The sequence below is a fragment of the Gavia stellata genome, chromosome 5 (assembly GCF_030936135.1).
Source record: "Gavia stellata isolate bGavSte3 chromosome 5, bGavSte3.hap2, whole genome shotgun sequence".
Classification (NCBI taxonomy): Eukaryota; Metazoa; Chordata; class Aves; order Gaviiformes; family Gaviidae; genus Gavia; species Gavia stellata.
The window spans coordinates 17,162,206-17,189,543 of record NC_082598.1 but is presented as its reverse complement, the minus strand read 5'-3'; the positions used below and the strand labels follow the sequence as shown (position 1 = coordinate 17,189,543).

General features: G+C 39.7%; 1 protein-coding gene across 1 annotated transcript; it reads right to left on the bottom strand.

The window, feature by feature from the left end:
* Positions 1-7,857: 7,857 nt before the first annotated feature.
* Positions 7,858-25,876, bottom strand: BST1 (bone marrow stromal cell antigen 1). Its single transcript, XM_059817935.1, has 9 exons — positions 25,570-25,876; positions 18,912-19,041; positions 17,694-17,829; positions 17,123-17,205; positions 16,480-16,556; positions 14,166-14,258; positions 12,086-12,172; positions 11,597-11,656; positions 7,858-8,474 (listed from the first exon to the last, which is right to left on the bottom strand). Exons 1-9 carry the CDS (start codon positions 25,734-25,736, stop codon positions 8,360-8,362), a joined length of 948 nt encoding a protein of 315 aa, XP_059673918.1. The 5' UTR covers positions 25,737-25,876; the 3' UTR covers positions 7,858-8,359.
* Between the last annotated feature and the right edge of the window lie 1,462 nt (positions 25,877-27,338).

Below are 27,338 nucleotides of genomic sequence, written 5' to 3'. Positions count from 1 at the left end.
CCCGTGTCTAAATAAGATGCATCTGAGGGCAGTAGAGACAAGGTGGCTTACGTCACTGCAAAGCTGCTCTTGTCTTTGAGAGGTCCTTTCCAACCCATACAATTCTCTGAAGCTACAATTTTGTGATAATTATTTGCAGAATGCAGACAGAGCTCCATGCTTTCTAAAGAGTAAGTAGTGGAACTAAAGAACTTTATCAGACAGGTCTCCGAAGATACTGGGATTTAGGGAATTGAAGACAGATGGAAATCTAGCTAATCTTTCCTTGAAGACAATAGCTGAAATCAATTATGTGTAAGAGCAAGTCTCCAGGTAGCTTAAGGTTGACTGTGAATGCAACATGCTATTTGTGCTGCCTAAATTAGAATTTTAAATGTCCTTGATAAAACGTGTTAGCCATCAGGTTTTAAAATAAACACACCCAGTATGACTGACTGCTAAAATTCTATGGACAGCTAAAGATGTTACAAAAATAAAGCTGTCTTTCCAGTTGCACATTAGCGTTACGAAATAAAAAAGGAGACAGTACTATATATGACAGGCCCTTCCAGAAAGAAAACATTTAGTAATTGCCATTCTTGGAAAACTCACAGTATCATTGAACAATGTAGGTTGGAAGGGACCTCTGCAGGTTATCTGGTCCCATCACTTGCTCAAATCACGGCTAACTTCAAGGTTAGATTAGGTTGCTCAGGGCATTCTCCAGTGGAGTTTTGAAAACCTCCATGGATGGAGAATCCAGAACCTCTCTGGGCAGCCACCCTCATGGCGATTTTTTTTTTTTAATGTTTAATCAGAATTTCACTTGCTGCACTTTTTGACCATTGCCCCCACTCTTTTCACTGTGCGTCCCTGAAAAAGAGTATGGATCCATCTTCTCTACAATGCCCTCCAGATAGTGGAAGAAACTGTTCTTTCTGGATAACTTTCTGGATCTTCTTTTGGAATATTTGTTGCGGTAGCATACAGAAGTGTCTCATGGAGAGTCATGGTGTTCAGCCTTTTACAACAAGGTTTCTGACACCCATCCACCAGTCATTTCTAAAAGATTTTAAGAAATGCTTCCTCTTAGATGAATATTTTTGGAAGAAATAGATGAGATTAAGGGAAGCTGTGATAAAGAGTTACAGCATGGCTGTGTCAGGATCAATTCCTATTTTTTTTCATATTATTTCCGTTAGGGATTTGGTAAAGCAGAAACAGTTGTAGACCCTTCAGTTCGCTTGAGTCCTTGAGTCCTAGAATACAATCTCTGTCTCACCCTATTCTGTCCTTTCAAATGTCCTTACTTTCAAATGGGAGATCACAACTGGAGAAATAAAGGAAGCAATGTGTCTTTTCCTCTCATCAAACATTGTGCTTTAGTATGGAGGAGAAATCTTTAATCAGTAAGTGCTAAATTTTCCTGATCAGTAAATTAATTTTCCAAACCTTTCTGATTGCCTCAATAGGTAAGGTTTGTTTATATTTGTATGGATAATTATTCCTGTTTGCCTATATTCCTGTGATGTTCTTCTTTCAGTAATGATTCAGGGATGTTTTGAAAGGCTTTTTTAGTTGTATATATCTTAATTTTTCTAAAAAACTTTCTGATCAGGAAACTCCTACCAAACACCACATAGAAAACTAGCTCCAATCTTTTACATGTTATTGTTTCACAGCACGCTACAGAGATAGCATAAGGGATAGAGCTTTTCAGAGCCCACAACAGAGCTTAAGATCCCTAAATTAGTGGCCTGCTTTTTCCATTAGTGTTGTGCTCTGCTGGCACTGGAAGGGCACTGGAACGACTAGATTTCTAGGACGTTATTTATGGACAGTCAGATTATTTCAGCAGGATCAAGTATCCGGTGAGATACACTGACAAGAATATAGACGTAGCCTGAGATTTCTCAGAAGTCGTGACATCTGTCCTTCAGCTCAGATGTTTCGAACTGTACTGCAGTTTTGACTACCTTACAAATTAGTAACATTATGATGGGGTGTGCATTTAAAGCTCATGCCCAGGGAAGGGGTGTTTGGGAACAGCTATTCCTCAATCATTCTCCACACAGTCATGCACACAGACGTGCACATTCTAGGTCCTTTCCCCTTATCTGTCTGATTACCACTTGCTTCTCTGCTTGTTGCTGTGCAAGCTCACTTGTAGCCAGCTGGAGCCACAACAGTGCTGACTGTGCTGTTCAGTGTGAGACAGAGTAACAGACACTAATGACCGATTTTTCCTTTGTCTATTGCAAACAAAGATCCCAAAGGGTCCAAAACATTCTCACTCTTTGGACCAAGCTTCTGCCTCCAGTTTCTGTGCTTGTTTCCCTTGCTGGCTCTCTTGAGTGTCAGGCCATCTGCTCCTTCCCCTTCGCTTGGAGAGCCTGGCACTTGTACGGGTGCTTCCTAACCTTTGCTGGTGCCTGAAGAATTTCCTGCTGCCACCAGCGCTGCTTTTTGCATTTTGCAGTTCCCAATTTCTTTCTCACCCAAAGTGGCAGGTTTGTAACAAAACAAAGTCATAGCTGCGGTTTGTGCGTTGATTTTCTCACGGAACAAGGCAATGTGCCGAGAGATTCCCTGCATACAAACACACTGCTGGTGGGGAAGGAGGTGGAGTGGGGACACAAGCTGTGGCGTACCTCCAGAACAGTTTGAGGAAACGTGTTGCTTCATTCTTCTGTGTCACCTTCACCATTTTTTGTTATGCCTTTCTATTTAGACATGTCAGAAAATTATGTCCTAGACAAATTTAAAACCAACACATTCAAGGGTATAGTGTTTAAAGCACTAACCTGCAGGGTGGGAGACCCATGTTTAATGGGTCATGCACTCAGCATGAATCAGGCTATGAAGAAAATATTTTTTACTCAAGACTTGTTTAATTGATACAAAATGGAACAGCTGCAATAGAAGCTAGTTTGCAACTAAGTGAGAGCTATACCAAAGCTATAACCTAGCAGTGCGGGATCTTACCGTCATTTCTGACGAGGCTGCTGTAGCTTTTTGGGCAAAAACATTTTTCAAGGTTTAGTTTTAGTGCAGAGGAAAAGCAAATGCAGTAACCTCACCAACTTTTCATGAAATCAAGTGCTTGTTTTCTGGCCAGTACTAATTATTATGCTGCTCACACATTCTGAAGGGAAATACCCAGCAGGCTCCCATCCCACTGAGGCAGCCAAGGAAACAAAGTTGGTATAGAAGTACGCTTTGCAAGTCCAGGAGTGTGTAAACAGTAAAATTTCTCCTAGAAGAACTAAATGGGGTAGATATGCCACTTGGAAAGGATATGTGTGATGGTTCAAAGGTCAAAAACCAAGAAACTTGAAAAACAAGATCTTTCCTGGTTGCCAGCTATCTAAAATATGCTTTTGTATACATGTGTATAAATATTTGTCCAGGATTTGATGCTGTGGCTTCCAAGCCTATTGGTTATGCTTATTGTCCTTAACTTCTTTTCGCATGATATATGCCATATACTTCGCTTGTCATCACTCCTTTTTCATATTATTCCAGCAGCTCTTCTTTTATTTAACCCCATGCTAATGGGCACTGGTGACAGAAAGTTCAGTGTGAAAGCCCAGAGCATTCATTCTGCTTTGTGGAAATATCAACTCTAGATTTTCTGGCACTTTTCATTAAAACAAAGGGAAAAGTAAGAATGAAGTACAACACAGGCCAGCATGTCCTGCAGTTGGGATTTGATATCACAAGACTAAAATTTCCATGGAATACTTACTCCTGCTCATTTGCTTCTTCGTTTGCTGCTCTTCAAAATGGCAGCATGATGTAGGAGCTTTTCCACACCTGTACCTTGATTTAGTGTAGCATTATGGAATAGCTGTGATTTTCTTAGCATTGCTCTCTTGACTTTACCTGTTGCAAATGGGGAAAAAAAAAGAGTCTTCCTGCAGTTTGGTGGTCCAGCATTTGCCAAATTTTTGACCTGTAATTCTGGTTTCTCCCTTGTTAATTATTTATCCAAGCACTCATTAGCACCTGATACCCGACCATATCAGGTGTAATCACTAAGAGATGCCCATGCAAACACAGTTACTGGATTAAAAAATACTGTTCTTTGTTAATTATTGTAACTAATGGTATAAATCAAGTTACTCCAGACATACAGTTCTGGAGGATCCCCTCTGTTGGCACTTTGGGAACTTACCACACTTACTGCTTACATAGTGCAGAGGCATTCCTAGTCAAATAGTCACAAGTTACTTTACTTCACTGCCTACTACTGAAAGGAAATGTGTATTATAACTTCCTCATTCATTTTCCTCCTATAAAACTTCCAACATCATACTTTTCCGCTCACATATTCCACATATTCATCATATTCCACATATTCATCCGAACCGAGATCAGGTTCACTTTGCTGCAGCTGCAGGAAAGAGAGAAGGCAGGTGAAGAGGGGCTGACCAGGCAGAGTGGATACTCTGGCATGGTGTGAGGGTGGGTATGTGCGTGCCATGCTCCCAGGCTCCAGTTTCCTGCGCCCCTCTCCCCGCCAGCCTGCACTTGAACTGGGCTGCTGCACTGAGGGAAGGGGGACACCTCTGAGCTTGCCTTCATAATTCGCAGGGAACTGTAGGAAATTAAGATGCCTGCAGATTATAACCAACATCTGGCAGATTATATTCTTCACCTCTTAAATATAATGGCAAGTAAATTTAGACTGGGCAGAAACTGGAATTAGGAAAAACCTGAAAATCAGAGAAACACTTGTAAAGCGCTTGAGCCACCCTAACATTTGGCTAAATTGAGATACTGTACCTCCCCATACTGAGCTATTTTAAACCAAACAACTTCTTGGCTCTGCGAAAAGCACCCTTCTTCCACTTTACATGCTCTATTGTTGAAGCAGAATACATCAGAATGATTTCTAGCTAATCCAGCTGAAAATAAAAGTATCCAAAGAGTTTGCTTTCTTTGAACAATAAGTACTATGCAACTTCTTGAGGTTTCAGTTGAAGTTTCACTACATTTGAGATTGCTGATCGGAAACATATTCATATCAGCTGAATATCACATCAAGGCCCATAAGACAAAAATAAACACCAGCAGTATAAAAAGGGCAGAGAGGTGAACAAGTTGTCCTTGCTTTATTCTCATAACTTCCTACTCCAGAGCACTCGAGAGTTTGCATTTAAAAGTAGACAGAGCAGGTATGAGCAGATGTATATGTGTGCATGCACATACATGCTGAAAAAAGGAATTACTCTGAATTAGAGTTCGGCTTTTGTCAGATCCCATGACCGGAACAAGTGCAGCAGAAAAAAAAAAAGGTAGGTTAGCAGAAGGGGAGATTATATTTATTTCTACATAGGAATGAAGAGTGTGACATAACTGAGTTCTGAAGTGGTCCAAAAAATGGCCAAAGACAGGAAATACTACCTTAGTATCAGTAGCTTCCACAGATCTGTCTGCAGAAATGCAGGGCACCTTGTAATGCTCCTGTACGTGATGCTTTCATTTGCCATGAGTCGTTGGATATTAACAGATCTACGCAGGGCTGCAGCATCCAACTGGATTCAAAATGAAGTGATACACATAATGTCTTCATATGAAACATTTCCCCCCTTGAATTCAGGTACGAAGACATCTGTTTTTGCAGTACTGCTAATATAAGTATGAATGATTGAAACATTTTTAATCTATATTTGAAGCACCCTGCTGAACGTTACCAGGCTTGCATGAGTTTATGGAGAAGGGCAGATGCCTTTTAGACATTATGATTTCTCCAAATTTGGCACAGCTGTTACATGAGACATTGCTAATCAGAGCCTTTACTGACTGTTCAAGACAGAGCACAGGCATACCTAGGTGATTGTCACCACATAAGTGTAAAATATATGTGTAAATAGCACTATTCACACACTTTGTAGATGCAGAAATTAGAGAGATAGAGGGATTCTCTTGCTCACAACTTTTTGTTCGTATCTCTCCCTCCCTCTGGGAGTAACAAATTACTTTATTGTTTCTTGCTTTGCTGACACTTCTTCTGCCCCTCTGCTTCCAAGATGCCAGTCACACTGTTCTTTTGCACAGATTAAAACCATTATATTAAACTCAGAACAATACTCACCTTGAAATTTGCTGCCTTTAAGATCTCAGGTAGCCTATGTATCTAAAACTTCGCCTTCTTTTTTTTCCCCAGCTATATTAGTTGGTTAGCTAAAAATCTTTACAGATCTTCCCAAGCTTTTCCAGCAAATTTGAGATGTTTTATTCAAAAGATATTTGGGAAAAAAATTGCTCTCTTTGCTACCGAGTTGAAGTAATGGGAAAAGAGGCAAGAACATTAGAAATAAGAAAACACTGCAAGAGGTTTCTGAATGTGGTGTTCTTGATATAAGGTTATGCAGTAAATAACCTCAAATTAATTGAATCGTATCTATCCTACTTTGTATTTTACTTTTTTTTTTTCAAAACAGAATTAGTTAGTGCTTCCTACAGTGTGTTTGGTATCATATGTAACAGCCAGCACTGACTGCACTGCTGGAGTGGATTGCATCCAGAGCCTGGAAAACTTTCATAGGGTGGAAAGCAAAAGCTGGCCAGCTGGGATGCTTGGCTTGTGGACGGAAGTTGCCTAAGAGGCTTATGGCTTGTTAATAGTATTCAGCTATTCTCTGACTCCCGCACACACTATAATATGCAGGTCAGCGGGTAGGACAACACTAGACCAAACGATGGCTTAGACACCTACCTGTGAGCCTCATATGCACTACCTCTACAGCCTGCAGTCCAAAACGTGCCATGATGTAATCTACTGTGGACAAATAGAAGACTGATCAAAATTGCTTGGGTTTAGTTATCTGAGATGCATCTGTTACAAACAGATAGCTCACTTTTACTATTCTGGCAGCTGCTGTTAAGGACAGCATCAAACAAGCAATAAAAATGAGGCGGATGTTGAAGGAACTAATCAAAGGACTGATGTTTCAGCATAGGTAGGGAACAATTTTGAGGTGTAATACAGCCCAGATTTTCAAAGGTCTGCAACTTTTGATTTCAGTACTTTTGCAAGTGTCTGAAACAGACAGAAAAATCCTTCAAGCTGGAGCCTAAACCCAGCTGTGACACAGGCAAACGCAACTATGTGTGTAATATAAAGGGATTTGCATTAAAACCAAATTAAAGATTATTACAGGAACGAAAGCCAGACAAATAAGCAACAACATATTTCAGATATTTTATCTTTCAAACATACAACATGATATAGTTGTACCAGGGACTAAAAGGATGTAAATCTACTATGGAGTCCTAAATCAGATGCACTGAGATAACAGGAACATCCTATCCCAGACTCCTAACAACCAGCTAATACAAACAGAAATAAATAATACAGAAGCTAACAGAGAATGTGGAACAAAATTCTACTTAAAGTTATTTTCTAGAAGAACAACTATTTTTTTCCAAAGATTTATGTGTCATCTTGGTAGCTGGATGTCTTGGTGGTTTAGAGGAGCATCTAGCTGGAACACTTAGATAATTGAGAGAAGTAACTCAAGAGACCTTCAAGATGGTATCTGCTCTCTCCTCAATATATCCTCAAGCGTGCTGAGTTCACTGCAAGGAGGCAGATGTCTGACTTGGCAGATTATCATCTGAATTTTATATGCCGTAAATCACATCATGGTGATCAACCATCATATTATGGTGGAAAACCTGTGGAACTTTCTAGACCTGGTATTCCCGACTATTGGCCTATCCAGTGGCCAGGAAACAGCCAGCTGAGGAACAGCTCCGCGGATGACGAAGCAATCAATATTGTGTGGTAAAATACCGTATGCAAGTATGCAAGCCAGAATCTCGCTGTACGATAGTTTCAGGTAAGTTTGGCCCAAGTACTGGAGCACTTATGAAAATGAGTTTATTTTTTCCACTGTCTCAACTATTGTCTCTTGTACCAAGTGAGCAACCTAAGCTCTCTCCCATCTGAATTAGTATTTCCCCCTCCCAAAACACGATAATCAGACACTTAAGTTTCCAAGGCCAAATGCTAGGATTGTTTTTATGAACAAGTAAGCTGTGTGGGAGATGTATGACAGGCATAGTTTCACTTTTCTTTCTGAAATACGTGAACAAGTAATATTCTCAGTTTAATTCTGCAGAATAAAGATAAGAGGAAATAGCAATGGATTTCTTCTATTCAACAAAAGGAAATGAAGGATGAGGCTTTCTAGCAGCAGTAGAATATTTTTTTTACTAAAAGTAGTTGGTATCTAGATAGAAGTACGCAGGGTTTTAACACGCAGGTTTGCCAATCCCAGAACTAGGGTGAAATTGCAGTTAGAAATTATTTAAAGCCAAATTTTTAGCCAGTTAAGGCAAACAAAGGATATGGATTCAGTTGATTAACTTAGTACGCTAAAGCAAATCTGAACAAAAAGCCTACAAAAGAAACAAACATGAGCTTGTTCCAGTTGCCTCCTCTGTCTGAAGATATAGGTCCTCTTTGTGCTGCTGGTGCAGATCTAAAGAAAAGAAAACAAACAGGATGTTCACAGAACAGAGCTGAGTTAGGATTCTTTTAAATATCAGGGGTTTGTTGCCAAGGATGAAATTTGCACTCAAGTGCTAAGCTAGAAGTTTCTCTATAACAGCTCGCCACCAGATTCCCTTTGGCTGTCATGATTTTATAAACAGGATATCTGTGTGCAAAACCCCAGGAACACAACTTTCTACCTTAATACCTGAGCCTCCTTGTCTCTCCACATCCAGAGACATTGTAAAGTCTCTGGCCTTACACTTGAGATTGTATAGATCTCTTCTAGACAGCAGTGGTCCTAGAGGTCTACAGTTTTACAGCACTTGTATCCAGATCCATTTCGAAGTCTCCCCGACATTGCAATAATGCAAGTAATAAATACCACTACTAATGGGTTGCATCTGGCTTCCTTTCTGCTTATGTTTGTAAGCCATCTATGCCATCTAGTGGGTACTTTTTTACTTACAAGTTTTCCTCAAACATCAGAGTGTCAACTTAACAAGCCAAAGTCTAAATTTTGACTCAGCAGGAACACAGTTCAAGTCTGGAGAGGAGTTAAGGGGCACTATCACTACCCAAGAAGCCCCAAGTAAATTACAGCACCTTCTAGGTCATCCCTCTGCTACCCTGACACACCCCTACTCTGCCGATGTAACAGGAGTTGTGACAAGAAAGTCGCATGCACAACTCTGATATTTTCGGGCTTGGGACGTTATTCTCTGGAGGCTGAGAAGCCAGCTATCAGTCTTGTAACAGCAAACAGCCATTGTGAAATGGGATGCAATGGAGCCTGCATTCCTAGTCTCACTATTTATTATGGAAGTATGAAAATGGAACATGTGTACACTGAGCACACACTATGCAAAGGAAGCCTTTTCTTAAAGATACACACTCTTAATAGCAATACCACTACTGACCAAACTGTTCCCATGTCAGTTAATGGACCATCAGAGATCAGGGATCCATCCACAGAGAAAACAGATCTAGAAGATAATCATCAAATAATTTAAATACATCTGCTTAAGGCTCTTTCTGAAAGGGTAGCTAATTTCAATGGAGATGTTATTTATTGCAGAGAAGTAAGTGATTTGGTGAAAAATGTAAGTATTCATTGGATTGAAGTATTGTAGCTACTTAAATTTCAGGGAGAGGCAGTGATAATTAGCATTCAGATTGGGAAGCTCCATCTTGATTAGGGATAGCATAGATATAAAGTGAATCAAGGCTATTACATCCCCATGCATACAGGAGGGAATAGAAGGCTCAAGAAGGAAAGACATAAGGAAACTTTTCCTAAGGAGGATGGTAACAGCTGAGTTGCTTAGTAGTTACCCCAGGAGAGTATGAGACTGGTGCTTAGAATACACTAGTGATTCTGTTAAGTACCGACACGGATGGAAAGGAAGGGGTGGCTGCTCTCCTGCTTACATGCTGCAAGCACTATGTGGTAATACTGGAGAACTGGTATGCTCATCCCTTAGGTGAAAGAAAAAGACATTAATGGTTTCCAAAAGCCTTTTCATTCAGGTTTCCTCAGCTGAGGAATGTATCCACATCACAAAACTTTGAGGGAAATAGTTTAAAACCTGGGAGAAGAGACAAATTTTCCATTGAGACTTCACAATACTATATTTTTTAAACTCCTGTAAAGTGCTTTTTCCTCCAGTTTGTTAATATTGTCACCACGTTCACAGCTGTGATTTCGCATGGGACAACTGTATTTTCCTTCGACACATGAAGAAAAGCCCTACCATTCACTGGCAGAACAATCCACCATGCAAGAGATATCTAGTAACAAACAAATGCCTTAACAGGCCTGGGAGCCTGTTCTATGATCTACTACTACCTAGAAGGAGTCTGGAGGTATCAGTGATATCTAAAATGCCACTGTTTTCTTCACACATTTATAGGTTGGTGATGGATATAAGAATAAATGTTGCCACATGACAAGATGAGTACAAGCTTTCAGTGATCAGCAGGAACAGAGAATACTCACTTTCTCTGTAAGGGTGTATTAAAAACTGAACATATATTACATAAAGTGATGTACACCTCCTTTTCTGTACTTGTTAAAGCACTACTGCCACACAACCAGAGGCAGGCAAGCGGGAGTCGCACCTCTCTGCTGCCATAACCAGGGACAGCAAATCAGGTTTTACATAGCAGAAGTTATCATTGCAATATTACATGGGTATTAACATACGAAACATTTGCAGGTGCTTGAATTAGGGCAGAAAGGACAGTAGGAGATAGGATGTAGCCAAATGTATGGATTATGCATAAAAGTAATATAACTAAAGAACAACTTTTATGCATCTATGTATCCTGCAACTTTCCAAACTGTGAGGCGGTTTTCATATTCAGGTGTTCAAGTATCTCATGTGTACCTATACATGCAACAGTATATAGATTAAGAAACTTAAACACAATTGAAAACAGTCATCTTTACTGTAAATTCATTGAAATACATCATAAATTCATTTAATCCTCTTTACACAATAAAGAAAAATATGGATAGAAAGGGAAACTATTAAAACTTGTTTTGGGAGTGATGCTTGCTAATTAACAAAGTTGTATCTTGGATGTAATCTGCATTCTCTGCAGATAACCTACTGGCCCGAGTTAAATACATTAAAATATAGAAATTGGGTTTGCACACAAAATGGAAGATTAAAAAAAAACATCCTCAAAATTTGGAACTGGAAGTTCCAGTAGCTGGAGAAATGTTTTTTAGATCTCTTGTCATTCGACCTACAATTTCATTATCAAGGAAGAGTATTAATGAAAACAATTTCAAATTTGTAATAGATTTTGCATCAGAACACTGATATTGACAAACTTCATTCATACCATCAGTGTGATTGTGTGATTGATGAAAAAGGATTAACATCTAATTTTGAATACCAGGTGCTCACAAAAAATTGTGCACAATTTGTAGATAGAAACTGCTTACTCAATACACAGTAAGTCATAAATTCAAGAATACTGCATATTGCATATGGGTGATATATAATAGATGACAGAGGTGGAATCTGTTGAACTGTTGACCTTTGCATTATTTATTTGGTTGTAATGACACTGAGGATGGATTGAACTTCTTTTACTTACGATGAAAGGGTACACTTAGAATCATCAGGATAATCCAGGCAGAGTAAGAACATTACAGACCTGTGAAGATATAATTTTATTTAGCATCTTTAAGGCAGAAAACTGAGGAAAACAAATGAAGAAATGAAACAAACTCAACAGTATTATAATGTCTAAAATTTCCCTTAAATTATATTTATCTTAAATAACCAGAGCTGTGGATACTACTGTGAATAACTAGCAATTCTGCACACATTCAACAGTGTTTTTCATTGTTGTTTAGATTTTCAATCCAAATAAAGATTTTACAGTGAAGTGGAATAGATGAGGCCATCTTCTGTGTCTGACATGGGGTAAATACAATGTTCTACTTAATTATACAATTATACAATAAAGTGTAGTGTTTTGCTCAAAGCACGGCTGAAAAATGCTAAGTCTGAAAAATGTGAGATTTAAAATAGATGAGGTGTTTCTGCAAACACACTGTATTTATGAAGGACTTTGACTTACTTGTAATTGTCAGTGCAGGTGACATCATAACCAAGGGTTTTCAGCCTGTTTTCTAGTATCTTTACAGTATGAGTTCCACAGGAATCTCTGTGAGAAAGGATTTTAATATTATTGCAAGTCTTCTATCATCTAATTTCCTTTCAGTGAACTTGATGGAATTAATGAAGTAAATCCCCATTATTTTGCCTCTTCCATATTCCTTAACGCCTACAGAAAACTGGTGTACATTGCTATTTATAATGTTTCATTTGCTTACAGTTGTTTAATATTTTATACTCTGTTTACAGAGACTGGAAGATTGGCTTCAGCCTGTGTAGCGTTTGCAGATTCTATTAACCAATATTCCCACGTTTAATATTTCATTAGACAAACAGGAAAAGAGCTAAATAATTTTGTAAAATAATAAATAAGAGTTTCATTTGTAATATTCTTTGGCAGCTATTTAGATGGTGCTAAAGTTGATGATAGCTGCCTTTACAGAATAAGTTGGTTATAATATATTAGAATTATTCTTCTTGTTAGAAGCTTGTCCTGTCTTTAATACAGAACAATAGAAAAACACAGGGAGAACAAAAAAAACCCAGAAACAATCCTAAATGCAGCTTCTGTATCTAGCACTGATTTTTATTTTGTGGTTCAATTAGGAAAAGCAAGCTTGACATAGTACAGAACCTACTGAGACCTCTAAAGCTTGCACCAGTGTCAGGTATTAAGGTCAGTGTTACTTACCCATTGGTCAGTAAATACTCATGACTCTAAAGAAACCATATGGGGATGAACAAAATAATTGTAAAAAGCAATTAATACGCAAATATTCCCATGCATCCAGACAAGCACAAATGCAAAGATAAATCAACATTCAGTGCTTGTCTCAATTTTTCTTTGTAATAAGGGCAACTTCTGCAAAGATGAGCTATGTATTTTTTTTTCCAGAAGGGTATGATTCTTTGATTTAAAGAGAAAAGCTGAGAAATGCTAATCTGAACCATGCTTCTCTTGTAGACTCCACAGCACTATGGCAAAATACGTGGTTTGGGCTGGCCATGCCAAAATTTGATGAAAGAGAAGCAAAAGGAGATAGGAAAGAGAAGAGATGGGATGTGAAAGAGAAATGACAAAAAATTAATGGATATAACTAAAAAAGGTTGAGTAGCAAGAACAGAAGCCTCACGCTCCTAAGAATGCAGATGACACCAGGCATTCAGCCACCAGTGGTGGATACGGTGACATCTGAGTCTGTTTCTCTGGCCCTCTTCAGCCAGGGCAGTTTTAAGACTGATGAAGTGCCACCATATGTTATATTAAATTGCAGGGACCCTGCAGATGGTTGGGGTAAAATTGACTTCCTCTGCTCTTCCACCCTTGATTCATCTATGTACATTTGTATGGGTCCCCACAAAAGCTGTAATGAATTAATTCTTCCTTTAATCAGTCCCAAACCAGGCCCGATTATTTTATTAACATCAAAGTCCATTTTCTACTGTGTTTCTGTTGAAAATCCTCACTTGGTCTTTGACTATTTACCAACAGGCTATTCTGTTTGGACTGATCTGGTTTTTGTTTGTTCTAAATGTAATTAACAGCAGAATTAGACCTGTTAAAGCCTACTTTTTGTTGTTAGATTGATTTTAAGTATTGAGAGAAGATGAGCCCCCTGGTGGCATTTCCCTCCTTCTACTAATTTCCAAACAGTTAAGATAGGTGAAAATTAAAAGGATGCATTTGGCAAGGTGAAAGAAATATTTTATGTGAACATTTAATCTGAAATTCAGACTGACCCTTTTCTTAGTAAAACTGTTTGTGATGTATCTTCAACTCAAGGTCTGAGGTCCACACATGCATATCTCTAAACTAATGAGTGGACTCCAGACCTAATATTAGAATTCATTTTTATTTTTTCTAATTCTGGCACTTATATACTCTTTGGGAATGGCAGAGTGTGCCTTATGTGCTAGTGAAAGCATCTAAAATATTTTTATTTTAATTGCTGTACAAATATAACCAAATAGAAAACTAAGGTGACGTTTTAAAGACAGGTTCAAAAAGGAGAAATTAATTTTTTTTTTAAGATGTAACTTACATATCTGGTCCTTCAATATCATCCACGACCCAGATGACAATTTGTGAGATTTTGTCTTTCTGGAGATTAGGTATTTCATAATCTGCAAAAAAACTGATTCAAGAAACAAAGCTTTAGAACTAAAAAGAATAGGAAAATAAATCTTTCTTTTTTCTCTTTGTAGTAATCAAAGCTCTGATCCTCCTGTAGGATATGGGCTTACTTTACATTTATATCTTCTGATTACAATCAGACTCAACACAAAGTAGAAAAAATCTGATTGACATTCTGAATGTCCTCAAAGGTCAGAGGCATTTAATCAGAGGTTTTGTTCTCATATTCTTCATCTTAGAGGGGCTCAGCTGAAAAAAGGTTACAACTTAGAGGTGAATCAGAATGAAGTGAACTTCAACAAATGCAAAAACAAAAGGCATTTAATACTTAGTAAAAAAAAGAAAAAGCTTATTCTTGTAGTTATTGCTTTTAGACACAATACAGTTTTGCGTTAAATAAAAAAACAACAACAGCCACAAGACAAGTACATTTTCAGGTACAAAATCACAGCAACAATAACATGAAGTATTTGTCTAGGATTCGTAAGATCATAAAGGAGAATCTTCTAGTCATGTCCATCCCTGGCCTTGGAATAATCTTCCACTTTACTGCCTTGTGTAAATTGACTTCAATAGGTATTTAATTGACAATTAAAACAAGACAATAAAATGGCAACCAAATCTTCTTACATTAAATGGAAGATGCCAAATCCAAAGAATTATTTTAACGTCTGTAAATTGAATTTTTTGTGAGATGCAGGCATTTCAAAGCCATAGATTTCTAACCCTTCCAGCAAGATGTACTGTAATGATTTCCAACCTTTTAATTGCTATTTTTTTTTTTTTTTTCCTCAGAAAGCTTGTAAGGGCTGTGTCTGCACTGCGTGTTTGGTCCAAGCCTGAACCTAGGTGTGTGCTCTGATTTGCCTATCATGGGTCTTCTTAAATGCCTACATCTGGGCTGAAGTGTCTCTTAGCCACTTTAAATATTCTGAGAGCCCCCAGACTTGAAGGGACTGTTAGTTGTCACCTCCTGGATGAGACCAGCAGTGGCAACGTGACCACTGCTCTGTCCTCCCGCTGCCTGCAGGCAAACTACTGGTGCTCTGGTCTGGAAGCACAAGACGCGTGGTGGTTGTCAGTGTCTGTTGGCAGCAAGCCGAGACACGTTCGTGAGGTTAGCGAGTTAATTTAAACTTCTGGAGAAGTGGAACGTGAGGAGGCAGATACCAACAGTTGCCCTCTCTGGCCAAGTCTCATATGGTGGTGGCTAACTAGAGACCAGTAGCAGCAACAGTAGGTTTGCTGGTCTGTCTAAGGTGTCCATGCCAGTCTTAAACACATAGTGAAAATATAACAAAAAATAAAGATTCCAGTTATTTTTAACTAATTTCCTCATTCATGCATACGTTATGGCCAGCAAAAATACAGCTTCCTCCAAAATATAAAGAAATCTTTAACTAGAGGAGTCAGAAACTGTGGAGGAAACCAATTCTTGAACGGACTAATATTGTTAAAGAAGTCTGCCAACTACATTCAAACTGTGTGAATAAGCAAAGTTATTTTGCAGTGATGTGAGAAATAAATGTTAACTGAAATGATAACAGGTAACTTAATGATGATTTAAGTGTACAAATTCTACCACAGGATAAACTGTGTTATATACACAGGATAAGTTAAGATAAGATATAAACAGGGTAAGTTCTTAAGGGTGTATTTTTACAATAAATCTTAAATACAAGCTTAGATGAACTTCTGCATAGTGGTACACTTGTAAATCAAGGAAAATACATCTGTCCTTAATATATGAGGGAATAAGGAGAAAAGGGAGCTAATCCTTGCTATTATCCTTCTCAATGAGCTTTTTTGCTTTCTTAAACCATAATGGATCTCAAACTACCTCCGCTCTTAGTCATGGAGAAATAGCAGGACCAAGGACTTTTGCTATAGAACTTACCAAGTTTGCTCCTAGGCCTGACAGAGGCTACACTCCCTGCCACAGTATGTTGGCTGACTTAAAGGCTGCTTTCAAAGAGCATTTATCCTGCTTGTCACATCAGTTTGTAAAATGCAGGAGTCAAAAGGATTATTTTCATCCATTTCATGTTAATTCCTACAGCTGCAGACAATTAACATTTGTCCCCCAACTCAGCAGACTTTGCTGCAACAGGCTCTTTCAGCTACACTTCCCATGCTTTGTGCAGCAGGAGACCCAAACAACTGGTTGACCCTTTTTTTGCAGGCATCAGACCTTGTTCACATAAATCAGTCAGTTTTCTTACCCTGGGTCTGGATAAGCTCCTCCAACCGCAGAACCATTCAACAAGACATGTATCACCCCAGAACTGTGCCGTGCATACTGCAATATATAACAATTTTTTTCAGAACTCATCTTACAGATTTGTCATATGACTTGGTATTGTATTGCAAGCAACAATAACCAAGGAAAGAATTTTACCAAGAAGAGTATCAGGATTGTGAAAATAATAACAAACTAGCACCCTAGCAGGTCACTGCAGTAGAGAGGACAAGAATTCAATGCATCTTCTCAAACTATTTTCTCAAACCTATAGTTTCTTCAGCATAGGAAGAAAGCCCTCTGTGTTGGATTTGATCTGTGAATAAAGGCAGTCAAATGTCACTTAGGACCTGTATTCAGTAGAAAACTAGTGTGTTTATTCTGCTTAGTATATGCTTAATATATATTAACAAAGCTAGCACAGAATTTTAACACATTATCTAGCTAAGGTGAAAGTTAGATTCCCCTTTCTAAAACACTGTACCCAGTCTAAAAAGCGTATTTGTATCATAGGAAATAATCTAGCACAGTTACAGACTTAAATCTGTTTTGATCCGTTGATGTTTCCCTGACCCACCCAAGACACACTCACTAATGTATGAAGTCAGCACTAATGCACTATTTACAGTGATTGAGGCCATCCTCCAGAAAGATTCCACCGCATTGTTTTCACATTCCTCTGTGGTAGGGCAGGATTCATAGTCCAGTCCTGTAGGAAGGCATGTGATTTGTGCTATTAGAGAGACGATAATGACCGTAAAAAGTGACCTTAGAAAGCAATTAGATCTATTCCTGCATTACTCACTGAACATACAAGATGGTCTGACATAACACTGAAAGCTGACAGTTGTACTTTTTTCTATCATTTTCCACCCTTTGCAGTTCACACAAACAGCGACATTCTGTGGACTCAATAATTTGGCTGAAACGGCTCTAACTCTATACCTGGGATGCAGAGCGTTCCACGTCCAGAGGACTGAGAAGGAGGTTTAGCTCCTGTGCAGCACTGTTTAGATTCCACTGTGTGCTCCCCTGATTGCAGTGTTAAATATTCACACAAAACAGGAGAGAATGAGACAGTGGAGCTATGTCGGATTTTTCTTGGGGTAAGAGCAAAACTAGCTCCTCCAGAACACAGCAGTCAGTCTCCATTATGGTTTTACAGACAGATGTTTAACATAGCACTCATTGTCTTACCAGTGCTGTTTGCCTGCCCACACCAGTTTAGAAAATCTCCAAAGAAGCCAAACAGAGTATCACCCAGAGACATGTAGCGACGGCCTCTGCCAGCAAAGCTATTGACTAGCAGCTGATTATTTTCCCAGAAGAGAGACTATATAAAAAAAAAAGAGAAGAAATGAACCATCACTTGGGTGTGGACAATGAGACTATGGGGTGTTAAAAACAGTTTAAAACATGTTTTGATATTTCTTTCAAAATGAAGCTAATAACCAGAAATGTTAGCTATCTCTTTAGAGGAACAAAGTTTGTTCTTACAGTGGTGTAAATTATGATCGCTAGAGGCTTGAGGGGCATTCATACCACGCTGGGAATGGATATAGACCTATATTAAATACAGTTAGGCCTAGCTTTGCCTTCCTCAGCAGACAGATTTAGGAAAAGGGGAAAAAAAAGGGAAAACAGATATTTATAAATGAGATATATCTTACCAGAATTCTCTCATACTGCTATGTTGGCTTACAGTATGAAAAAATCATATGTCTAGCTGTTACTACTGTGTTTGCAAAACTCTTTCATGAATTAAGCTATGTTGACACAAATATTTGTTATTCCTTATCATTTAGAGATAAGGAATAATTGTGCTGGAAAAAAAACCTGTTTTAAAGCACAACCTTTTAGAGAAGGCCAAAACACACATTCTGATGTGATATGATGGCATGAAGAGCCATCTTTTTTGCACTTTCACAGTTCTCTGCAATTGCCAGCACATCAAACAGTTACTGTTTTCTAGCATAGAACTGTGTCCTATCTCATTTCTGCTTATGCTTGTTTAACATGTCAATGTTTAACATGTCATTGCCCTGAGAATTGGCTGTGAGGAGTGGAAACAAAAGACGACAGCAGGCACAATCTTTGCAGGCAGAGCACCTAATTTGTGGAAAAGTGGAAGAGGAAGTTCAGGGACTATAACAGAGCTCCTGGCACAGCAGGAAAAATGGGGGATCTTTGTAGAATGAAAATAGAGAAGTTGCTGAGAAGTTACTGCGTGAAATAAATGCAGCAAAACACACTGAAAAATGCCATCAAGCTTGAGCCTAGTTTGTAAACTACAGACAGGCCAAAAATAATGAATCATGAGTCAGCCACAGAAGGACTCTTGGTCAATTTTGAACTGTGTCATGGAAAATCTGCTGGGTGTCACAGGACTGTTAACATGACATTAATAATGATTACCTTGTTAGGTGGAATTGTGTGCAATGATAGGTTGATAAATAATTCATAGTCTTTAGGTAGAATGCTGCAAGGATCCTTGTTAATAAATGCATTTTTAAATGCTCCCCATATGTCTGAACAATTCTTCTCACTGTAATCATTAAAACAAACAAATGGCAGAATTATTTTTTCAAAGCAGAGCAAGAAACTAATTTGTTCCCAACTTCTTCAACTTCCCAAATTAAAAACCCCACAAGGTTAAGATAGAAAACTGAAGTGAGGGTGGTAGAAAACTTGCAACCCAGGAAGAGCATATACATCTTGTCTTTTCCTGACTCCTAATAGCAACAGATTAGGAAGAAGCAGCAATGAAAATACTAGGATTTACAGTGTGGAATTAGAAATACATAGTAATTCAACAAAAATCTTAGAAGGTACAGTATACACAGCGAGCTTGATACCCAGCATTGTAGAAATACTAAAGAAAACAGGTTGCTTTGAAATTTTCCAGATTCAAAAAGCCATTTCAATTAAAGCGTAGCTAAATGTGCAAAGCTACTGGAATGTAAAATTACTCTTAAAATATCAGATTCAAGTGCAGGAGGAGTGACTAAAAAGTTTCAATGGTAAAATAATGGTTTTGACAAAGAGATGTCTTCTGTGTATACAGGCCCTAGCATTACGCAGCTTTACGCTGCTGGAATGAGTACACTGACCGTGTGGGACACGTACTGTCTGTCACTGTGCAGTAGCTACAAGAATACTGTGAGGATTCAACGTTTAAACTGCTTGTGTAGGGGGGCCTGAAATAAGATGCTAGGCTGTGCACTTCAACAGTTCCCTCTGCTAGCTCGGCGTTGGGCACAATAATCTCCCAGGGAAGGACAGAACAGGCCATCTAGGGATGGAAGTGTCTTATCGCTCTGGATTTGCAGGATCTCATCTGTCACAGCTCTGAGCCTGCCTGGAGTAATTAAAAAGGGAATTGCTACTTTCACCACTTTCCCACTGTACCTTCCCCACATACACTGTGCCAATGTCTAGGCTGGGAACATTCTGCGGTAGAGAATAATGTATTTTATGTGCATACAGCATTCCTAACGCAAACAGCTGTAATTGCAAAAATGTAGCTTGAACAGTTAAGTAAACCAAGCTTTGCCATTAGAGTGTTTTGCTCATTTAACGTCATCCACAGACAGTGGGGTTTCTGCTGGTGCTTCCCCTCGTGAGATTCTTTAAGGAGCTGCTTTGTGATGCTGAATGTCACAGATACTTTAAAGTTAAAGGACTCCTTGTGAGGAGCTATGCCACTCCCATGCAGGAAACAGACCACAGATTCTCATACGGTAATCTCTGGTCATGCTTCCAACAACTATACAAAAAAACTCAGTATATCGTAAGTAAATACGTGATCTTGATGTGAAAGTCTTCAGTGATGCAATATGACCCTTGATCAGTAGTTCTGATGTTCAAATAGCCTTACTTGATAAAAGGATTTTCACCCTATTTCTGACTTCAAGCTGTTAAACTTTAGCTTCTGACAATTGTATATACTTATGTCTCATACTGCTAAAGTGATGGGCAAGGATGAGGGGGAAGGCCAACAAGCCGGATATCCTGCTGGGGGTCTGTTATAGACCACCCGACCAGGGCGTAGAAGCTGATGAAGTGTTCTTCAAGCGACTGGCAGAAGTCTCGCAGTCGCAAGCCCTTGTTCTTGTGGGGGACTTCAACTTACCGGATGTCTGCTGGAAGTACAACACAGCTAAGAGGAAACAGTCCCGGAGGTTCCTCGAGTGTGTGGAAGATAACTTCCTGACACAGCTGGTAAGCGAGCCTACAAGGGAAGGTGCCCTGCTTGACCTGCTGTTTACGAACAGAGAGGGTCTGGTGGGAGAAGTGAAGGTCGGAGGCCGTCTTGGGCTTAGCGACCATGATATGATAGAGTTTTCAATTTTTAGCCAAGTAAGGAGGGGGGTCAGCAATACCGCTACCATGGACTTCCGGAGGGCAGACTTTGCCCTGTTCAGGACACTGGTCGGGAGGGTCCCTTGGGAGACGGTCCTGAAGGGCAAAGGGGCCCAGGAAGGCTGGACCTTCTTCAAGAAGGAAATCTTGAAGGCGCAGGAGCAGGCAGTGCCCATGTGCTTGCTGTAAGAAGAGCCGGCGGGGAAGACGGCCGGCCTGGCTGAACAAGGAGCTTTTGCTGAGGCTCGGGGAAAAAAAGAGAACTTACCACCTCTGGAAAAAGGGGCAGGCAAGTGAAGAAGAATACAAGGACCTCGTTAGGTCATGCAGGGAGGGAATTAGGAAGGCGAAAGCCCAGCTAGAGCTCAACCTGGCCACGGTCGTGAGGGACAACAAAAAAAGCTTATATAAATACATTAACAACAAAAAGAGAGCCAAGGAGGATCTCCATCCTCTACTGGATGCGGCGGGGAACATTGTCACGAAGGATGAGGAAAAGGCTGAGGTACTTAATGCCTTCTTTGCCTCAGTCTTTAACAGCCACACAAAGTATCCTCAGGGTATCCGTCTCCCTGAGCTGAATGACAGGGATGGAGAGCAAAATAGGCTCCCCATGATCCAGGAGGAAACAGTTAACGACCTGCTATGCCACCTGGAGACTCATAAGTCTATGGGGCCTGATGGCATCCACCCAAGGGTGCTGAGGGAGCTGGCGGAGGAGCTTGCCAAGCCACTCTCCATCATTTATCAACAGTCCTGGTCAACGGGGGAGGTCCCGGATGACTGGAGGATTGCCAATGTGACGCCCATCTACAAGAAGGGTCGGAAGGAGGATCCGGGGAACTACAGGCCTGTCAGCCTGACCTCGGTGCCGGGGAAGGTTATGGAGAGGCTCATCTTGAGGGCGCTCACGGGACACGTGCAGGTTACCCAAGGGATCAGGCCAAGCCAGCACGGGTTCATGAAGGGCAGGTCCTGCTTGACCAACCTGATCTCCTTCTATGACCAGGTGACCTGCCTAGTGGATGAGGGGAAGGCTGTTGATGTTGTCTACCTGGACTTCAGCAAAGCCTTTGACACTGTTCCCCACAGTATTCTCCTGGAGAAGCTGGCGGCCCGTGGTTTAGACAGGTGTACTCTTTGCTGGGTAAAAAACTGGCTGGATGGCCGAGCCCAGAGAGTTGTAGTGAATGGGGTGAAATCCAGTTGGCGGCCGGTCACAAGCGGAGTCCCCCAGGGCTCAGTTTTGGGACCGGTCTTGTTTAATGTCTTTATTGATGATCTGGATGAGGGGATAGAGTGCTCCCTCAGCAAGTTTGCAGATGACACCAAGTTGGGAGGGAGTGTTGATCTGCTTGAGGGTAGGAAGGCTCTGCAGAGGGATCTGGACAGGCTGGATCGATGGGCTGAGGCCAACCGGATGAAGTTCAATAAGGCCAAGTGCCGGGTTCTACACTTCGGCCACAACAACCCCAGGCAACGCTACAGGCTTGGGGATGAGTGGCTGGAAAGTTCCCCCGCAGAAAAGGACCTGGGGGTGTTGATCGACAGCCGGCTGAATATGAGCCAGCAGTGTGCCCAGGTGGCCAAGAAGGCCAACGGCATCCTGGCTTGTATCAGAAATGGTGTGGCCAGCAGGAGTAGGGAGGTGATCATGCCCCTGTACTCGGCTCTGGTAAGGCCGCACCTCAAATACTGTGTTCAGTTTTGGGCCGCTCACTACAAGAAAGACATTGAGGTGCTGGAGCGTGTCCAGAGAAGGGCGACAAAGCTGGTGAGGGGTCTGGAACACAAGTCTTATGAGGAGCGGCTGAGGGAACTGGGGTTGTTCAGTCTGGAGAAGAGGAGGTTGAGGGGAGACCTTATCGCTCTCTACAACTACCTGAAAGGGGGTTGCAGAGAGGTGGGTGTTGGTCTCTTCTCCCAAGTGAAGAGTGACAGGACAAGAGGAAATGGCCTCAAGTTGCGCCAGGGGAGGTTCAGGCTGGATATTAGGAAAAAGTTCTTTACCGAGAGAGTAGTGAAACATTGGAATAGGCTGCCCAGGGAGGTGGTAGAGTCACCCTCCCTGGAGATATTCAAGGAGCGTGTGGATGTGGCATTGTGGGATGTAGATTGATGGACATGGTGCTGTGTGGTTTTGGGTGGGTTGTGGCTTGTTGTTGTTGTGTGGTGGTTTTTTTTTTTTTTTTTTTTTTTTTTTTTTTTTTTTCCCCAGGTTGGACTTGATGATCTTACAGGTCTTTTCCAACCGTAGTGATTCTGTGATTCTGTGATTTAAAGAGCTGTCTACTGTAAGCACTCACTTATTCATGCTAGTACTTGTAAATTATAATCAACGAACTCTTAACATCTTTCTTGACAGTTGAATCCAGCAGTAATTTTCTGGTTAATTCACTTGCTGCATTTTTTTTCTTCATGCCTTTGCATCCAGGTTTGAACAGCTTGTAAATTAAAAGGATTATTCTGCTCTGTTACTCAAAATTTCTTAGCTGGCAAAAATACTTTTTGAAACTACAGGGTGGGGAAAGACTAGTTCAGGACAATTACTTCCAATCTTAATAGACACTAATAAGTAGTGTTAGACTTATTTCATACTAGTCAGTTAAAAAAATATGTTTTCAAAACCTCCATTATATACTACCAATAAAGAAATATGGGAGAAATGCACTACAGGGACATTTCTGTTATACAGCATACTCCTAGTAGAAAATTTCAAATATGATTTTCATTCAAATCACTCGCTTGTACATGACCATAACTTTTTGTAAAATGCCTCTTTTAACTGCCATTTTGCATGTTCTGTTTTAACGTAAAGGAAAGGTTTTCTTCTGTTTCTGTAAACATCTGTATATTTAACTATGTTGCAGTGTTTTGCAGCTTTGCTAGCTTCCTTTCTGTTAGCAAAGTATTTTTAAAAAATTATTCTATTTACACATAAATTCAGAAGCAAAACCTATCCAGGTGGCTATGCCCCTGTACAAGCTAGCCTGGGGACAATTAAGAAACAGACAATTAAAAGGAAGGCTTATAAATAATTAGAATATCTGTTTTGCACCTGTGCAATATGAAATTTCCATTTTGTTTAGATTACACTATTTGTTTATAGACCTAAGGGAAAGAGAAAAAAACCATATAAAAAGAAGAGATGCACAATTAATTTCATATTATAATGCCATTTCGGGCCTTAATTTAGGAAAGCAGTCCAAATGTCCAGCCTGGCTTCATGCTATTCTGAGTAAGAATACTTTGATGAATGTGTTCAGACTTTTCAATTTTAGAATTATATTGTGAAAATGTCACAGGAATTAATTAGACCACAAAAGTGTCATAAACATGAGACATATAGAAATACTTTCAAGAATATTGTATTTACATTTCGAAACGCCCAAATCAGTTAATGATAAAGTTAACATTTCCATAATAACAATCCTTTATGATGCTCATTTTAGTGTATCCCGTATTATTAGTCATGTCCTCTTCAGATATAAAGGAAGTGACATCTGTTAACTCCAACAGGAACTCTACCTATCTAGAGCCTACTGCAAGACCAGACTTCATAAACCTACATAACTGTTAACTGACTTAAGTTTTCATAGTTTATATTATATATTATAGTTTATATTATATAGTTTACATTATATATTATATTGTAGATGTGTAGAAATTATATATTATATTGTAGGTGTGTAGTTAATGTTTACAGGCACCTTCCACTGTGACATGTTTATAAATTTGCCAAACTTGAATTGTTCAGCTGAAATTTTAGTACCATGTTATTGGGATTAGGATGATTCTTTCTTTTCATGGGGAACTTGAACCAAAACGCTTCTGGTAAGTTACGAATGTTACTAGGAAGAAACATGTTGTTTTGCCTTTGTTAAAAGCCATGAACCTATTTCCAGTCCTGTATCTTCCTCTTTTGCAGCAGGAACAGAAAATGGGAGGTTGGGGAAGGAGGTGATATTTGCTGATACCATGCAACATAATCATCTAATCCTGTTTAAGACCACAAGTCAAAGCTGCAGGAACCCAGCCAGGCCCCCCTTGCAAATACCTCTTCAAACTATCAGGAAGAATTCCAGTGGCAGAATAAAGGACTGAATTCCAGGAGACTGTTGTTCCTAGTTTTTCTCTTTTTACTGAAGCCCAAACAATGTAAGGAAGACAGAAAAAGTGCTCATTTCAGCAAAGTGTGTGACTTACCTCCAGTTCTGTGTAATTAACACAGACAATGAAAGCTCATGGGTAATCGTATTTCAGCACTTGATTACTACTTGATTTTTCAGGTGGATGAGGTAATCAGTCTCTTCCAGTACCACAGGATAGCTATAAAGTGTGGTGCTTTCCTTCTTACATGACCTGACATACAAGGCATGCAAAGTAAAGCTGGTCTTCCCAGGAGCACTGTCAGATTTGGTACTTCCCACCATCCCCACCATTTCTGTGCAGTGTTCTCCTTACAGAACACTGTGGCACTATGGGGGGAGAAATGTGAAATAAGAAGTTGAAGGATTAAAAATCTTGCCTTAATTACACTACTTTTATTAATAAGACATCCATCAAAGTTCATTTTTTGTTGCCAGACAGCTACAAGCATGTTGGCTTCAACAGGATCACTTTCAAGGCTAGAAACAAAACATCAGGCTTCTGATTAATAACCATTTTGTACAGAACATAAAAAACTGATCCGGAAACAAGCAAAACTTACCCAACAGCAGGATTCACAATTCTAATATAGTCATAGCATCTCCCAATGACAATACTTTCCAGGTTTTGCGTTGTACCTTCACCTTTCCATCTCCTTCCCTGCACTTCTGAGAAGCTGTTCATGAACAGAACAGGGACAAGTAAGAGAGACAAAAAAAGGCTCTTCATCACGAACTCTTGACAACCCAAGTTCTTAAAAAAAAAAAAGGAAAAAAAGGAGAGTTAAATGATATAATTTAAATGGAAACCTGGAGGCTTAACATTTACTATTTTCAATACTGGCTATAGCTCTGTACACAAATGACGAAGTTAGACGGAAATCTGAACGTTGCTGGGGACTGTAATCTTCCTGGAATGATTGCAGCACAGGGATACATCACTTCCTCATGCCTGTTCCCCACTTCAGAAAAACGAGACTTTTAAGGTCATGATATTGCCACCTGGTGATAACTCGGAAGAATTACAATATATTTCAATAAAAGGAGAAAAAAACCCTTATCACTTCAGTATTTATGATGCCTTAGGTTTCCTTAATACTCGTTGCCATGCTACACCTTCCTAAAACATCACAAGGGCTTGCAAGCAACATGTTTAAACCAGTTTCTTTTCATTTTAAAAGGGTTACGCTTTTTACACATATTTCTCTAATGGCTAAAAAAAAAAATCTCTGAAATACGTATCAAGAAATATGCAGGTAAAGTGCTGGTCTCATAAACACCCAAATTCTCAGGTGATCGTGTATGACACATAGGGGTAACATCAGTCAGCTCTTTTTCCACCTCTCCCCTGGATATGGACAGCAACATTTTGGTGCGATGATACGTGTTTTAAAGTCTTCTCCATGAACAAAACCACCTTGCAGTCAGGAATCAATCATAATGAGAACCAAAAGGATTGAGATGTACTTCCCATGCACTGAAGAAATCTCTTCAACTTCTGTTTACTCTTATTCTCCCTCCAGCTTCTTTTCCCTAAGTACTTTGTTAGATCATCAAATGGCATCAATTAACCTAATCTTCAGTGTAAATATTCTGTGGTATACACTGCTGCAAATACAGCCACACTACTTTTTTCCCTCTTTAAAAAAACCCATTTTTTCAACGTCAGAGTAATCTGCCTGTGGACTCACATTTCTGAGGAACATGCTGGTTCGTTTTCTCTTTCTATTAAACAGTCTCCATGCCTCAGTGAATATATAGATCTTTATTATTTATGTACTTCTCTATATAGTGTCATGCTTACATTGATGCACTGGTACTTAGCTGATGGATTTTGCTGAAGGCAAAATCTTGCCAATCATCAACTAAATTGCTGATGATGGAGTTCTCCTGTAAATGTGATAGAAAAGATAACCAGCTGGTTTGTTACCTGCAGCAGAGTCTTCAGGAAAGCCATATTTACCCAGAAATAGATGTGCAATGCTGTGCTTGATATGGTGGAGACACAGCAAATGCTGTATTTCACTTCAGTTACTTCTCTGATGCTTTTTCTCCCTATTTCTTTTCCTAATCTCTCTGAAACACGGCCGTGCTGATAGGGCACCAGCATGTTAATCAAACAGTTCCAAGTCACTGCTTTGGTACAGGATTAGAGAGTGCAATAATCCCTGGAAGTTAATGAATTTTTTTTATTATTATCAACTTTGCTGCAACTAAATTTTGCGCAATAATTTCAGGGCTAACAGAAACCAGAGGCATCACTGATGTGATCTTCTATATAGAACAGGGCAGAAATTGTCACTGATTTTTGCATCAAGACTAAAACTTCTGC

What these genes read in the sequence shown, in the direction of transcription:
- BST1 (XM_059817935.1), bottom strand. Translation starts at nt 25,736, where the DNA reads ATGAAGAGCCTTTTTTTGTCTCTCTTACTTGTCCCTGTTCTGTTCATG. An exon ending in ATTGTGAATCCTGCTGTTGG is followed by an intron (nt 19,042 to 25,569) that starts GTAAGTTTTGCT and finishes TAATGATTACAG; the next exon opens with TGAGAAGAATTGTTCAGACA. An exon ending in TGGGCAGGCAAACAGCACTG is followed by an intron (nt 17,206 to 17,693) that starts GTAAGACAATGA and finishes GCCTTCCTACAG; the next exon opens with GACTGGACTATGAATCCTGC.